Genomic DNA, 15,977 nt, shown 5'->3' with positions numbered 1-15,977 from the left:
CTGGCTGGGGGAGGGGGGAGGTCAGGGCTGGTGCGGGGGGGGGCGGGAGCTCTGGCTGGGGGAGGGGGGAGGTCAGGGCTGGTGCGGGGGGGGCCGGGAGCCCTGGCTGGAGCTGGGAGGGGCTGGTTCACCCCCCCCAGTTGCTGGGGTGCCCCTGGCCCCAGCCCCGCTCTGCCCCTGGGCCTGGGCCCTGTGGTGCTGCCCATGAGAGGTGGGGCTGGTGGGTTCAGTTCCACGCCCCGCAGCAGAGCCCCTGTGGCCCTGGGCAAGTCACGGGGGCTGCAGTGGGGATGGCATCGTGGTCCCCCAGGGCAGATTGCAGGGGGCCATGTGGGTGGATAAAGGGGGTCCCGACGTTCCTCTCCTCACTGGCAAGGGCACGACGGGGCAGGTGAAATCGGTCTCCTGTAACGGGGCCCTTGTGGCTGCTGTGTGCCCCGTAGCTGCAGAAGCTGCTACAGATGCGCAGGAAGGGGGTGCTGGAGGAGGAGCAGAGGGACAGCAGCAGTGAGCACAGGGGAGATGAAGATGATATTCCTCTGGGCCCCCAGTCCAACATCAGCCTCCTGGACCAGCACCAGCACCTTAAAGAGAAGGCGGAAGGTAGGGCTGGCATGAGGAGGAGGGGTCCCTGAGGGGTGGCTTGTGGCTGGGGAGTAATCTGTGGGCAGCACGTAACTCCCCTTCTTGACTCTCCACAGCGCGCAAGGAGTCGGCCAAGGAGAAGCAGTTGAAGGAGGAGGAGAAGATCCTGGAGAGCGTGGCAGAGGGTCGAGGTGGGTCGTGCTGGGATTGAGGGCTGAGGGGGGAAGTGACGGTGGCTGTGAGGCGACATTCGCTCTCCTTCCCTGCCTGTCGCTGGCGAAGTGACAGAGGGAAAAGGTGACGGTGCTCGTGCTGACTGGTGCAGGGCTTCACAGTCCCCGTCTCTCCCTAGCTCCTGCTGCTCTGCCCGGAGAGAGCAAGTCATGCTGTTCACTGTTACTGAGCCCCATATGCACGGAGAGGGACACTTCCCTGCCACTTCACTCCTGTTCTGGCTCCCCCAAACATCCTTTGTGCTGACTGCCTCACTGCTAAACCTCTTGGCAAAGCCATGGGCCCAGCTGACTTGGGCCTAGCTCCCAAGAGCTGGCACTGATCCTCCCGTCTCTTTTTTTGTGCAGCTTTGATGTCAGTGAAGGAGATGGCAAAGGGCATCACCTACGACGATCCGATTAAAACCAGGTGCGCTCCATGGGGATACATTGGCTGTCGGATTGCATCAGCTCTGTGCGAGCTGAAGGAAACTCGAGGCAGTGTGAACTAGTGGCTTGAGTACTAGACTGGGGATTGGGAGCCTTGGTTTTATTTTTGGCACTGGCAGCTGGGTGCTTGGACAAGCTATTTCCTCTGTCCCTCACTTTCCCCATCTGTAACATTTGGGTGGTGACTCTGATTTCTTCTGTAGCAGGCTGTGAGGTCCAGGCTGTAGCAGAGCTAGGCGTTCTTGTCACTTACTGCACTGCAGGCCACACTGGGGGTCCTTCCGCTCGACTCTGCGCTGGTTAGGCCTCAGCTGGAGGATTGTGTCCAGATCTGGGCACCGCATTTCAAGAAGGATGTGGAGAAATTGGAGAGGGTCCAGAGAAGAGCAACAAGAATGATTAAAGGTCTTGAGAACATGACCTATGAAGGAAGGCTGAAAGAATTGGGTTGGTTTAGTTTGGAAAAGAGAAGACTGAGAGGGGACATGATAGCAGTTTTCAGGTATCTAAAAGGGTGTCATAAGGAGGAGGGAGAAAACTTGTTCACCTTAGCCTCTAAGGATAGAACAAGAAGCAATGGGTTTAAACTGCAGCAAGGGAGGTTTAGGTTGGACAGTAGGAAAAAGTTCCTAACTGTCAGGGTGGTTAAACACTGGAACAAATTGCCTAGGGAGGTTGTGGAATCTCCATCTCTGGAGATATTTAGAAGTAGGTTAGATAAATGTCTATCAGGGATGGTCTAGACAGTATTTGGTCCTGCCATGCGGGCAGGGGACTGGACTCGATGACTCTCGAGGTCCCTTCCAGTCCTAGAATCTATGAATCTATGAATAGTGGTAGCAAATGCTCCTGCAAACTGCTAGCCTTGGGCTAAGTGCTGAGCCTCGGGGGGAGCCCAGTGCAGGGAGCAGGAGCCGAATCTCCCCACATACCAGCTCCATGGAACCTGCCTTCTGCGCTGGAGCCAGCTTTAGCGGCTCTCCCTGGGCCTTAGCTGCGGCCCTGCAGATGCCTGGCCATGGAATTGCCTCCGAATTCATTTTCGCTGCATACTTGTGCTCCGCGCTGACCGATCATTTCGAAATGGCTAGGCCGTGCGATTCCAGAGCAAATCTCAAAAGTGTGACGGATGCGGTGCTGCCTGCTTGAATCTGCAGAGAGCCTGGAAGAGTAGCTCAGGGAGTTCTGACCTGCCCCAGTCTGTTCATTCAGGGTCCCGTGGACTCCACAGTTCTTTGGCTGGAGCCTGGTGTTTTCCCAAGATGCCCTGGGATTCACCCTTCTGCTGTAGCCAGGTGCCCAGCACGGTGTGGTTCTGTTTACTGTGTGTATTGTGGTAACACACAGGGGGCCTCGGTTGTGGCTCAGGGCCCCATTGTGCTAGGCTCTGCCCACACACACGTGTTGTGTTTGTCGGGCCTTGCTTGCAGCTGGTCCTTGCTCCGCAGCCACGCTCAGCTGTGCGCACTGTCCCACGGTCGGAGCAGCAGGGCTGGGGACTCTGGGAGTGAGAGCTGGAGCCTGCTCTCCAGCTGGGGAATTGGGAAGGCAGACACATGTGCTGGCGAGATAAGCTGCTGAGGGCTACAGCTCCTTCCCTAGCCTGTGGGGGGGACCAGGCCCAGCTGGGGGTATAACAGAAGCACGGCCCTGGGAAATACTCCTCAATAACTCGTAGCCCAGTGGGTGCGTTAACCTGAGCGCCTCGCTGGGAGCGAAGGATATTCCAGCCGTGGCCATGGAATTAGGGTTGATGTGCAGAGTGGAGCAGTTACTCCCATTGTGCGCAGTGCACATGGGAGCCGGGCCACAGCACACCGGAGCGCCAGGCGGTGCCTGGCCATTCTGCTCGGGGGCTGACAATTCAGTTGCTCTGCTCTGGAAGTGGGCCGTGTGGGTGGATGCTGAGGGATGTAGGCTTGGGGTTGTGTCCTCCCTTCGTGGATGGCCCCAGCTTTTGCATTAGTGCCATTGGAGCCTGGAATTCTGAGGGGCTCGGGCCTCTGTCTGGGGGAATCAGCGGGTACGCAGCTGGGCCGGTCCACCTGCTGCCTGCCCAAGCAAAGCGGCGTTCAGCTCTGGGTGCGCCCACGAGTGCAGCTCAGTCAGTTTGGTTTTCCCGTTCCTTGCTGACCCTCCTCCCCCGCCCTCTCCTCAGCTGGAAGGCGCCGCGTTACATCCTGGGCATGTCGGAGGCACGGCACGACCGCGTGCGCAGAAAGTACCACGTCCTGGTGGAGGGCGAGGGCATCCCCCCACCCATCAAGAGCTTCAAGGAAATGAAGTTCCCGGCAGGTGACTTGGGGCAGGGAGGAGTTGTCAGGGGGAGGCACCTTGGTGTGTGTAGTGCCTGGAGGTCACAGATCCAATTGAGGGGACCCAGCCAGGCCCCCCAAGCTGCAGGTCTGGAGGCAAGGCCTGGGGGGTGCCACTGACGAAACAAATGCTATTGGCAACTGGGTGGAGGGGAGGTGGGTCAAAGCCCCACGTCCGGCCACTTTTGTGCTGCTAACGCCCCACTCCCCCCACGTTCTGTTCACAGCTATCCTGAGGGGCCTGAAGAAAAAGGGAATCCAGCAGCCGACCCCCATCCAGATCCAGGGCATCCCCACCATGTGAGTGCTGCCCTTCCCAGCTCTGGGGGCGCTGCCTGCTCCATGGCCAGCGGGGTGAGCTGGACGCCCTGCCCCAGTGAGGCACCATCTGCCCCTCCCTGGGCAGGGCACGGCCCTGCCTGGGAACGCGCAGGGGCCGGCACAGGGCTCCTCGCTGCGTTGGAGTCTCTTCCCGCTGACCCGCTCCCCGTGTCTCCTGCAGCCTGTCCGGCAGGGACATGATCGGCATCGCATTCACTGGCTCAGGGAAAACCCTGGTGTTCACGCTCCCCGTCATCATGTTCTGCCTGGAGCAGGAGAAACGGCTGCCATTCTCCAAGAGAGAGGGACCCTATGGACTCATCATCTGCCCCTCTGTAAGTGTGCTTGGCTCACGCGGGCGGGTCTGAGCCGGGGGCTTGCTGGGGTGGTGTCAGATCTGGGCACCAGCCTGAGAGGCGAGCGCAGTGGGGGATAATGGACTCTTCTCTCTGCAGAGGGAGCTGGCCAGGCAGACCCACGGCATCCTTGAGTACTACTGCCGCCTGCTGCATGAGGACAGCCTGCCCCTGCTGCGCTGTGCCCTCTGCATCGGGGGCATGTCCGTCAAGGAGCAGATGGAGACTATCAAACAGTAAGTCCTGCTCCGGGCGGACCTGCGGGCAATACCCTTCCATCCCTGTGTGGGCGCCCCCGGGAGGAGTGCATGCAGCAGCCTGTCTCACTGGGCGCTGCATCTCCTCAGGCCTGCTTGGGAGCCGGGTTCTGAGCCTGCAGGAGGGGATCAGTCTGGGGCGAAGGTGAGAAGGCTGGGGTGGGGGCTGGGCACGGTGGCTGCCAGCAGCACGCGGCTGGGGCATGCGGTGTGGTGTGCTGGGTCCCTGGCGAGATGGGCCGCTCGCGGGGCCCTTCCTCCCCTGCAGCCAGATTGTGCAGAAGCCCTGACGCCTGCCCGTCCTGCCCTGCAGCGGTGTGCACATGATGGTGGCTACCCCGGGCCGCCTCATGGACCTGCTGCAGAAGAAGATGGTGAGCCTGGACATCTGTCGCTACCTGGCCCTGGATGAGGCCGACAGGATGATCGACATGGGCTTTGAAGGAGACATCCGCACCATCTTCTCTTACTTCAAGGTAGCTGGTGGGTAGCGGAGGTGTGGGTGCAGGGCAGCCTTTGCCCTGAAGGGTTTAATACCCTTGTTCCCAGTCCCTGGCCTGGCCCACTCAGGAGCCCGGAGGTGTGTGTTGCCAGCACAGCTCTCCACCTGCCCGGGGAACGCTGCGCCCAGCTCCTGGCCGGGGCCTCGCTGGTTGGTGTGGAGTGCCAGGGTCCTGGCTGGCAGGACTAATGGTTTCCTTGTCAGGTCCCAGCTGCCCCTGCCCTGGGCTGCTTCCTGCAGCTTCTCACTGTGGGTAACGGCTTTGGCCTCCCAGCCCTTGGCACTGTATTTCTGCCCTGTCTCACGCCGGCTGTCAGGGCTCTGATCGCACCATGTACTGCCCCAGCCCTGCTGGCACAAAGCTGTTCTCCAAGGGCCCCTGTGTAGGGAGTCCGGGGTGCCTGCCAGCACCCGTTGGCTGTTGCCGAGCTCAACTTTCCCCATTCGTGTATTGGCTGAATGGCCGTGCTAACCTCCCTACCCTTGGCTCTCGGTCCAGGGCCAGAGGCAGACCCTTCTCTTCAGTGCCACCATGCCCAAGAAGATCCAGAACTTTGCCAAGAGTGCCCTGGTGAAGCCCATCACCATCAATGTGGGGCGAGCTGGAGCTGCCAGCCTGGATGTCATACAGGTGAGTTCCCAAATGCCCTGTGCTGGACCCCAGCATGGCTGGGTCCCGCTGGCCCTGCCAGAATCCACAGTCTGCCAGAGGGGTTTGCTCTGAGCTCTGCGACCTGTGCCTCCCAGACAGTCCCGGCCCTGTGCGTATTCTCCCAGCTCCATCCCCTCTCTGACCAGAGCCCTGTGCTTGTGTTCAGGAAGTGGAGTATGTGAAGGAGGAAGCCAAGATGGTGTACCTGCTAGAGTGCCTGCAGAAGACCCCGCCGCCCGTGAGTACCGCACACCGGCTGCCCCAGGGACTGTAGCTGCTCCTGCTGGTGGAAGGCAGCCCTGATGCAGGCCAGCTCTTCCTGGCCCTGTGGCTCGCCACAGAGCAGGGAGGGGAGTAAACAAGATCGTGCCCAGGCGCTTCAGGGTCCACAGCACTCCTTGCTGTGCCCAGGCTCTCAGCTGCAAACCTTGTGGCCAGCGGCTCCGCTGTCAGGGTGCTGGTCGGTTCTGTGCAGCGCGGGGGGCGAGGGTCCGATGGGGGTCTCCGTGCTGACGCTGGCCCTGTGGCAGGTGCTGATCTTTGCGGAGAAGAAGGCTGACGTGGACGCGATCCACGAGTACCTGCTGCTCAAGGGCGTGGAAGCGGTGGCCATTCACGGAGGGAAAGGTCAGTGAGAGCTGCTGGAGAGCAGTGCTGCCCCCATGTCCCCCGGGCGGCCAGCCCCTGCGTGCACTGCTTCGGGGATCCCAGCCTGAGCACAGGCTGAAACATCCAATCTGACTGAGGCTATTTGATGCCAGTCAGGTGCATTCCCCAGGGGATTGGTAGCCAGGGCCGTGAAGCGCCCCTGCAGGGGCTGGAAAAGCCGTGGCTGGGAGGTGTAAGTCGCTCAGCCTGGGCCGCTTGTCGCCGAGAAGGATGCCTGGGGACTGGATCCCCGCGGAAAGGCTCCCCCAGAGCTGGGTGCTCCACAGCCTGGCTGACAAAGGCATCCCTAGAGAAAGTTAGATCAGGCCTTGCTAGGAGAGGTCATTTCCCAGCTGGGAGGGTCATAGAGCTTTTACCAGGGAAGCTGATGGACTCACCATTTCTTGGAGTCTGGAAGGTGAGATTAGATGGCTTAAAAAGTTAGGCTTGAATCCAGCTTCTGGGGGAAATCCCCCAGCCTGCATGCCTGGGGTGTTGGGCTGGATGGTCACCGCGGTCCCTTCTGGCCATGGACTCTGTTGCCCTGTCGTCTCTTCCCCCCCCCCTCCCCCAATGACCCATGGAGGGGGTGAGTTGCACGCATGGCCCTCAACATGCTCAGAACCCTGCCCCTCTGCATTAAGATATTCGATTATTCCAGTCTCAGGCTTCAGGGCATCAGTTGGTCACCTGTGGGGGTCAGGCAGGAGATTTTTCTGTTGGTGCACAATTGCCTAGATGTATTCTGGGGTTTTCTCACCTTCCTCTGGGGTGCCAGGGATCGGCCACAGCTGGAGACAGGGCACCTCCCAGGTGGACCAGTGCTCCGAGGTGGTGTCTGTATGCCAGACTGGTGGGTCTTGCTGACATGCTCTGGGTTTGGGCTCGAAGGAATTTCTCTCTAGGTCAAATTGGCTGGGAACTAAGGGCTTCTTGGCTGGGAGCATGCCCTGGAATCCAGCTGACTGCCCCGAGGGAGCGGGAGGCAGCTGCAGGCGGGTCCTGGCAAGGCCGGGGTAGGAAGGCAAAGCATCAGGCGTCTGGCAGCAGAAATGGTGCAGCGCAGAGTGTGACAGGGCAGGGTGGGATCCCTCTCAAAGCGAGCAGTTCTGGCTCTCAGCAGACTCAACCAGGTAGCGCTGCACCAGCTCGGCCTCTGTTCACATTCCCCAGCCGGGTGCCACAGCCCTGCGGGTGGAAACGTAATGGCTTTGAACGAAAGCAGGGGCTGTGCGGCCCTGAGATGGCGCCTGAGGAATGTCTGTAGGGCAGTGCTGGGAAGGGACTAGACAGCCCAGTTCCCAGGCCTCTGCTCTGAATCTGGTCCTAGCTCCCTAATGTGACGAGCTGTTCTGGGCTCAGCTCCATCTGCCCTGAGCCATGGCCAGGCAGGTTGCCACACCGGGTGTAGGGCCGAGGAGATGAGTGAGCCTTCCCTGGACTGGCTACTCCCTCGGGCCCCCATGGGACCCTGCCGCGGTGGCTGACCCACGTGGCCCTCTGCGTCCGGTGCATGGTGGGAGGGGTCTGACTAGTACTTGGTGCATCGCTCTGTCCACGCCCCAGTGTGAGGTGGGTTTGGGGGCGGGGACCTTAGCTGGCAGAGCTGGGCCTGCGCTAACCCTCTGGGCTGGGCCCTTGCAGACCAGGAGGAGCGGACGAAGGCCATCGAGGCCTTCCGGGATGGGAAGAAGGACGTCCTGGTTGCCACCGACGTAGCCTCCAAGGGCTTGGATTTCCCAGCCATCCAGCACGTCATCAACTACGACATGCCGGAGGAGATCGAGAACTACGGTAGGGCAGAGGGCTCAAGGGCGGGGGAGGGGGGTGAGCCAGGCAGAGGTGTTACCCGCACAAAATTCTGTTATTTGCATGTTCTAGGGCACTCACTTTTACCCAGTTCCTAGGGCTCTGGGCTTTGCCCTGCCGTGGGCTCCGGGCAAACACCCTTTCCCTGCTGGCTCAGGGCTTAATCTTTCTCGGGTTTACGGGGTCTTTTTACCAGTGAAGGAGCTTCACACAGTAATATCCTACTTAACCTCTATTTATTAACAATCCCCAAAGCAGACGGCACACGCTGCACACACAGTGCTCACCATGCCCAATAAGAGAGAGGAATTTTTCTTGGAGGCCGATCAGGATCAGACCCATCTGGGGGATTCCAGTTTCTGCACGGTGTCATTGGCAGAGTGTTGAGGTCTGGCAGCTCCGATCGTGGGGCTGGGTCCTGGAGTTGGTTCCCAAAACCTTCCTTTTGGACCCCAGTTTACATAGTGAAACTTGAGTCCTGCTTAGCTGTACCTTAACCAATCGTTACACTAAAATGTTACTAACCAATCCTAACGTAACAAAATTCTCTAACCAACCCTACCCCACCACCTTCGTGAATTTACACCTAGCAAAATTAATTATGCAACAGCCAGAAACAATCGAAGAACCAGACAGCACATACAGACAAACCATAGGGAAGTGGGACCATAATGATAAACAATCAAGAAACAAGGATTTCCCAACCACAAGTGTTGAAGAGGTTCCTGGGCAGGCGACGCATCAGGCGGAGTTGTCTGTATCTGGGGGTGGTGGCTGGGCACTAGGAGGCCAGGATCTCCTCCTGGACAGCCAGATATGACCTGGTTTTAATGCAATGTGGGGAGGTGACTTCCTCTTCTTAGCTCATGCCTGCTGCTTTTTTGAGCCTGGCTACGGACGAAGGCCTGATCCTTACGGAGGGGGAGCCAGGCAGATTGCTTTGCCCACACTGACAGCTCGGTTCAGGGGTGGGGGGACAGGTCCTTGGGCTGGCCTCCTTGTGGTGGGGAGTTCCCCAGTCTAGGTGCCCAACTGGATTCCTGCCTGGCTCTCTGTGCTCAGTGGCCTGGGCCTGACTCTGTTTCTCCCCATAGTTCACCGAATTGGACGTACGGGCCGCTCAGGGAACACTGGCATCGCCACCACCTTCATCAACAAGGCCTGTGGTGAGAGGCGCACGGGAGCGGGGCTGTCGCTGCCCGTTGGGTTTGCAGCAGTTGGGCTGAGCTGGGCCAGGAGTGTCTCTGCCATGAGCGCTTGCCCCCGGGCTGGGCTCAGCGCTTAGAGGGGAGACCTCAAGGAACACTCACGTGCTGCAGGGAGTGGGCCGGGGCTCACTAGGGGGCGCTCCCTAGCGCAGGCAGGGCTGGCCCCATGTGGCCCAAGGAGCAGGGTGGGTGACTCAGTAGGGCTGCCCCGATGCCCGCGTGCTAGGGGGTGCTGTGCTGCCCTGCGGGGTTCGCTGGCGCTCGCAGACTTCTCTTGTCCCCCCCCCCCCCGCCCACCTCAGCTGGAGTGAACCAAAATTGCCCTCTGTCCTGCTGTGATACCCAGATCCCATGGGCCCTTGTGGGGTGGGCAAAGCCGGGCTCCGTTCTCACGTTCCTCTCTGCCCCAGATGAGTCCGTGCTCATGGACTTGAAGGCGCTGCTGTTGGAGGCCAAGCAGAAGGTGCCCCCGGTGCTGCAGGTGCTGCACTGCGGGGACGAGACCATGCTGGATATTGGAGGTGAGGGGGTCGGCAGCTCCCAGAAGCCCAAGGGGGAGGGGGGCCCCGGAGCACTGCTGCCTGTGTTGTGGTGCAGACACAGCGGGGGCAGGGTACTCTGGAGCCCTGCACTGCCCGGCTGGCAGGCCGCTCCTTGGGCAAAGCCCTCAGAGCTGGCACCTCCAGCCCCTGGCGCTCCCCTTGGTTGGAGCGCTAGCCTGGAACTCGAGAGGTCAGTTCCCTGCTCTGCCGCGTGCGGTCTGGGGCTCAGCTCCCCACGTGATGGGCTGGCCCTGCTTCTGGGGGGCTGGGCTGGGGCTGCTTCCCCCTGTGCCGTGGGATGTGCACACTGTCCCCCCCATCCCCGGCAAGCTGCCTCTGACCCCACTCCCTCCATTGCAGACGAGAGGGGCTGTGCCTTCTGTGGGGGCCTGGGCCACCGTATCACCGACTGCCCCAAGCTGGAAGCCATGCAGACCAAGCAAGTCAGCAACATCGGCCGCAAGGACTACCTGGCACACAGCTCCATGGACTTCTAGCGCAGGCTCCTGGGCTGCGCTGCTGCCTGTGGTGTGTGCTCGCTGGGCCAGGCAGGAGAGTTCCCTGGAGCCCAGCAGCCTTGGCAGCTGGCCCCACTTCTTCCCAAGAGCATGTGGGGCCGGGGCTGTCTGCAGGCAGTGCCATGCCCCTTCCCTCTGGGCTCAGACGTGTCGTAAGGTGCCCTGTGTTGTGTGGGCCAGGGGCCGGTGCTGCTTGGCCAGGCCCCGCGGTTCCTGCTCGGAGAGGAAGTACCGGAGCTATGCTGCAATGGCCCATTACATCAGCCAGTGTCGCCATGCAGACATGGGGCAAGCTGGGGCCCCAGCCTCTCGCAGGCCCTGCAAAGCCCCATGGCACAGGAAAGCCATGGCCAGAGGCAAACCCCGGCCCTTGTCACGCGGGGCTGGGCCCAGTGACACCTGCCGAAGGCCTGGGGCTCTGAGGGGCGGTTGTGCTGGCCTCACTCGAGTTGCTCGGGGCTGGAAGGGCAGCCTGGGGCTCTGGCCGACCCTCTGCTGCGGGCCGTGTCCGGTGCTGTCGCTGGCTGCGGAGGAGCTGGGCAACCAGAACCCAGCAGTCCCCTGCAGGCTGTTGCTGCCTCTGCCATGCTCGTTCGGCCCCGCTGGTCTCCCTGGGGGCCGTTGCTCCCCTGCGCTGCCTGCCCCTCACCCCACGCACCACAAAGGGGAAGTTAGCGAGAAAGGAAGTCTCCCCGTGCACTCACTCCACTGCAGCAGCCACCGCTCCCCATTACCGGCACTGCTGCCCTCCGCATATACCCCTGCCAGGCCGGTCTGGGCCCATGGAGACCCCCGTGAAGGCCGGGATCCTCTATGTCCAGTACTTCAAATTTGGAAAGGTAAAGGGGGGAGGGGCTGAGAGTGCTGGGCACAGGAGTGACTGGGGGGGGGGAAGCAGACCAAGCCCAGCAAAGTGGAGCGAAGCGACCCCTGGTCACTGCCCCAGGACTGGCTGTGCTGCCTCTGATCTCAACCCCTGCTGGCCCCAGGGCACAAACTCCAGGCGGGGGGGGGGGGCTTGCCAGGGCATCGTCCTCCCCCCCCGTTACTGAGCCATGCCTACCCCAGCTCTAAACTGCGTCATGTGCTTAACTCTCACTGAAATGTTAATAAACACTTAAACCAAAACCCAGAGCTTTGGGGGGGAGGGTGTTTGACCAGGGAGTTCGCCTTGCTGTGTGCTGGGGGAGCAGGGTCGGGGCCCCTGCCTCTGCCAACAGACCTGGGTGTTGTGATTGCTGCAGGGAACTATGGGAGAGAACAAAGGGGTCACCTACCCCTCTGCACTGTCTCTTGGGAGGGGCTGGCTGGGGCAGGTGCATTCTGCCTCGGGCTGGTTTCAGGCTAGATCCCCAGAAGTCTCATTCTCCACTAAGCAGCTGCAGGGTCCTACCTGGGCAGTTTCACTGATGTGCCTTGGCCCTGTGGGGGGGGGGGCCCAGTGGCTACCAAGGGGGCCTGTGGGCACAGCTTCCTCCAGGCCACGTTCCAGGCTTTGGGAGCCGGGAGTCCTCTACTATCTCGGCTGTGTGGCAGGACGGCCATGTGCTCGGCTGCCTGGGCCCATGCGGTGTTGGCCTCGGCCTCTCCGGGCTGGGGCTGAGGAATGCGCAGGGTGCTCCCTGGTTGCCAGGGAAGGCAGGTCCAAGGAATGCGCCTGCCCCATGGAGCAATGTGGGGAGGTTTGGGACGGTCCATTCCTGGGTCGTCATCCCAGCCTGTAGGGAACCTGCCTCTGGCTTTACCCTGGCCGGGGCGCAGGAAGGCTGCACTGCATGCCCCACCCTGGCCCTTCAGCTCTGAGCTCCCTGGGCCTGGCCATAACACCAGGCAGGGCCCTGACCGCAGCTTTGGTTGTGCCCCGGTCTGTGCTGCTGATGGGCCCCTCAGTGTGCTCTCTGCTCCCCCCAGCTGTGCCCAGTGGGGTGCCCCATATGCATGAGCTGAACAAAGAGCAGGGAAACACACCCCCCCTTTGGGAAGGGGGGGTGGACCCTGTGTGCACATGGAGACCGCTTGCATGAGCATAGGCACCCATGGGTGGGGGGGCTTAGCCCCTCCCCCCCAAGTGTAGGGTTTGGATGATTAACTAAAAGCCACACTGCTTTGGGAACAGCTCATTTTATTACAATGAGCAACACAGCTTGGCCGGGAACAGATTTCTTCCTTGGGGGGACTGTAGTGCATTCCCCCCCCACCCTGAAAGCACTCTGCTCCCCTGCTGGGGCGGGTATTTGGGGCTGGTGGGTGCTGCAAGCCAGGCTCACCTGCCTTCCATCCGTTAGTCTCTGCTAGGCCAGGCCCGCTGATCCCGCTGCTGCCACACTGTTCTGTCCTGCGCCCCTGGGGGCGGAGGACCGCCCCCTCTCCCCCCCCTGCGGTGCTCCGGCAGGCCAGGTGCTGGCTGGTGCAGACCCTCCCCTGGGAGGATGTGGGTGCTGCTGGCTCCAGGGCCTGGGCTTATGCAGCAGATGTGGGGCTGCTATCGAGAAAACAAATGGCTCAAAATGGCTTAATTTGCATCTAGCTCTGGGCTAAAAACAGCCCCAGCGGCCCGGCCCAGGCCAGGGCCAAGGCCTAGCTGTGGAGAGGGCAGCCAGTGGGTACAGCAGGGAGCCAGCAGCAGGACTCGGGGTCTAGGCCGCCCCGTCGCTGGCTCGCTGCATGGCCCCCCAGAAGCCAAGCAAGGTGCTGAGGGCGGCTGCGCTGGCCAGCCACTAGTGGGAGGCTTGGAAGCCCCGTGGAATTGCCTCGCCCGTATCCAGCCCCTTGGGGCTCCTGACACTGAGGTTCCAGGTACCTGCCCCGGGAGCTGATGCTCCAAACGCAGAGTAAGATCAGGGTCTGTGGAGTGGGCCGTCCTGTGCCTAGGGCCCAGCAGGCCCTCCCCGAAGCCTTGTCTCCTGCTGGGAAAATCCGTCTGAAACCCACTAGAGACAAGTGCAGAGTGCTTCCCTGCGGAAGGACAAATCAAATGCCCAGCTCCCAACTGGGGAGTGTGACACGGTGGTAATACACGGGAAAGGGGCTGGCCCAGCGTGGGCCATAAATGGACAGTGATGCAGCTGTGAGAAAGGCGACCCAGTCCGGGTGTATTAACAGACAGGAGCTGACTCCCACGCTGCCGGGCACTGGTGGGGCCACAGCTGGAGTGCTGTGCCCGGGGGGGGGGGGGCAGCTGGGGCGCTGTGCCTGGGGGGGGGGGGGGGCACTTCAGGGAAGATCGGGACAAATGACCAGAGGCAGCAGAGCAACAAACATGATCAGAGGTTTAGAAAATCTGCCCTGTGAGGAAGGGTTAAAAACGGGTGTGTTTTGTCTGGAGAAAAGCAACCGAGGGGGCACCTGATACCGGCCTCTCCATCTGGGGAGGGCTTTTCTAAAGGGTGCTGTCCCCAGCAATGGGCTTCAGCCTGGGGTTAGATAGCAGGAGAAACCGCCTGACTCTCCGGGCAGTTCAGCGCTGGGCCAGGGGGCCGGGCAAGGCTGCGGAGTTCCCATCGTGGAAGGGTTTTAAGACCATTTTGGACAAACCCGTCGGGGGGCCAGGTTGACTTGGTCCTGCCCCCGTGCCTGGGGCTGGACTTGCGGCCCTCTGGCAGTCCCCGCCAGCCCCTCCTCCCCGCTCTGCTCTCTGCTGCCTCCCGCTGGCTGCCCCGTGGGCACAGGAGCCATGTGCATTGTTTGGGGTTGAATAGGGCTGCGCTGAGCCCCTGGGGTGAGTCCTGCCCTATCTGCCCCCCACCCCAGAAGCTCTGGAGGAAGGTGCGGGCCCAGCTCTTTGCCACCAGCCCCTGGGGCGTTGCCCGGCTGGAGACATGCGATGCGCGGGACAAGGGCTCCGGGCCAGAGAAGACATCCCTGCGGAAGTGTGAGCGCCGGGTCATCCGGCTCGCAGACTGCGTCTCTGTGGGGCCGGCTGACGCCCCCAGCTGCCCCAAGGACACAGCTGCCTTCTACCTGAACACCATCGACAAGAGCCACGTGCTGGCAGCCGAGCAGCGGGACGAGTGGATAGCACAGCTCTGCCAACTGGCCTTCCAGGTACTGCCCCCGCCAGCACTGGGGACCCCTCTCAGCACATGGGCCCCAGCCACGGGCTGACCCACCTGGGCTCCCTGGGCAGCGCCAGGAGACGTGGGGCAGGGGGGGTCTGATGCGGTGAGGCTGCCATAAACCAAAACAACACTCCTGTGCTGGCATGACTCCATCTGCAATGGCACCCCCCAGCTGCCACATGGCCTTGCCCACCCGGCCCCCTCCCCCCCCAGGTGCTGGCACGGCCCCACCCCTTCCTCCTAGGTGCTGGGACACCCCGCCCACTCCCCCTGGGTGCTGGCATAGCTCTGCCCACCCCGCTTCCCCCCCCCCAGGTGCTGGCATGGCTCCACCTGTCCTACCCCAGGCGCTGGCACGGCCCCGCCCCCTCCCTCCAGGTGCTGGGACACCCTGCCCACCCCCTCCCCTCGGGCACTGACATGGCCTCTGCCCCAAGGGCTCTGAGTTGGCTGCACCCTATTGCTCACATGTGGGTCCCAGGAGGGTGCAGCCCCTGCGGCCGGGGAGGGGCAGGTGCCCGGGGGGCTGCAGCTGCTCCACTCTCTGCTTTCAGTGCACTAATGAGCCAGCGCCTGGCAGCACCAGGGACCCCCCCGGGCCCGATCTCCATGTGGAGGAAAACACCCTCTACGCATCCTGGCAGGACCGTATGTACAGCCGGGCACCGCGTGGGGCAGGCACAGGGACCCCAGCAGAGGGGAGGGGACCAGAGACTCCCCCCGCCCGCCGTCGACTGGAGGGAGGCTGCGATTGGGGGCCTCGGAATGGAGCGGGGGGGGCTTCCTGCGGGGGGTGCTCAGGGAGAGCGGAGTGGCTGGAGATGGGGCTTGGGGCCAGGCAGTGACTCGGGCGGGCGGGATGGGGGACGTAGTGGGGTCAGGCAGTGACTCTGGCGCGGGGATGCAGTGGGCCTTGGCAGTGACTCTGGGGGGCGAGGGGAATGCAGTGGGGCCAGACAGTGACTGGTGGGCACAGGGGACACAGTGGGGCCGGGCAGTGATTGGGTGGGCCGAAGGGGGGACGCAGTGGGGCCAGGGAGTGACTTGGGCGGGCGGGAAGGGGGACGTAGTGGGGCCAGGCACCGACTCGGGCAGCAGGGGGACGCAGTGAAGCTGGGCAGTGACTGGTGGGAGGGGGGATGCAGTGGGGTTGGGCAGCGACTCGGGCGGGCAGGGGGAGGAACGCAGTGGGAACCGGGTAGCGACTCAGGCGGGCAGGAGGGAGGATGCAGTGGGGCCAGGCAGCGACTCGGGCGGGAGGGAGGATGCAGTGGGGCCAGGCAGCGACTCGGGCGGGCAGGAGGGAGGATGCAGTGAGGCCGGGCAGTGACTCGGGCGGGAGGGGGGATGCAGTGGGGTTGGGCAGCGACTCGGGCGGGAGGGAGGATGCAGTGGGGCCGGGCAGCGACTCGGGCGGGAGGGGGGATGCAGTGGGGCCGGGCAGCGACTCGGGCGGGAGGGGGGATGCAGTGGGAACCGGGTAGCGACTCAGGCGGGCAGGAGGGAGGATGCAGTGAGGCCGGGCAGTGACTCGGGCGGGAGGG

The 15,977-nt window shown here is 62.4% G+C and overlaps 2 protein-coding genes across 2 annotated transcripts in view; both read left to right on the top strand.

Annotated features, from left to right (window-relative positions):
- Window positions 1-443: 443 nt before the first annotated feature.
- Window positions 444-11,150, top strand: DDX41 (DEAD-box helicase 41; the record flags this gene model as incomplete). Its single annotated transcript, XM_034778474.1, is given in 15 exon segments — window positions 444-603; window positions 702-776; window positions 1,167-1,227; window positions 3,406-3,542; window positions 3,790-3,862; window positions 4,065-4,218; window positions 4,339-4,475; window positions 4,810-4,972; window positions 5,498-5,629; window positions 5,817-5,888; window positions 6,181-6,277; window positions 7,943-8,092; window positions 9,202-9,273; window positions 9,726-9,836; window positions 10,218-11,150. Coding segments are annotated over 15 exon segments (1,731 nt in total), but the record flags the coding sequence as incomplete, so codon positions are not given.
- DOK3 (docking protein 3) overlaps window positions 11,081-15,977 on the top strand; it is a 7,295-nt gene continuing 2,398 nt past the window's right edge. Inside the window, exons 1-3 of the mRNA XM_034778475.1 lie at window positions 11,081-11,214; window positions 14,126-14,419; window positions 14,988-15,081. Of these exons, the coding sequence (XP_034634366.1) occupies window positions 11,158-11,214; window positions 14,126-14,419; window positions 14,988-15,081 (445 nt within the window). The 5' untranslated portion in view covers window positions 11,081-11,157. The remainder of the gene's footprint in view (window positions 11,215-14,125; window positions 14,420-14,987; window positions 15,082-15,977) is intronic.

The sequence above is a fragment of the Trachemys scripta genome, chromosome 8, assembly GCF_013100865.1.
Source record: "Trachemys scripta elegans isolate TJP31775 chromosome 8, CAS_Tse_1.0, whole genome shotgun sequence".
Lineage (NCBI taxonomy): Eukaryota > Metazoa > Chordata > Testudines > Emydidae > Trachemys > Trachemys scripta.
This window is presented reverse-complemented; position numbering and strand designations above follow the sequence as displayed.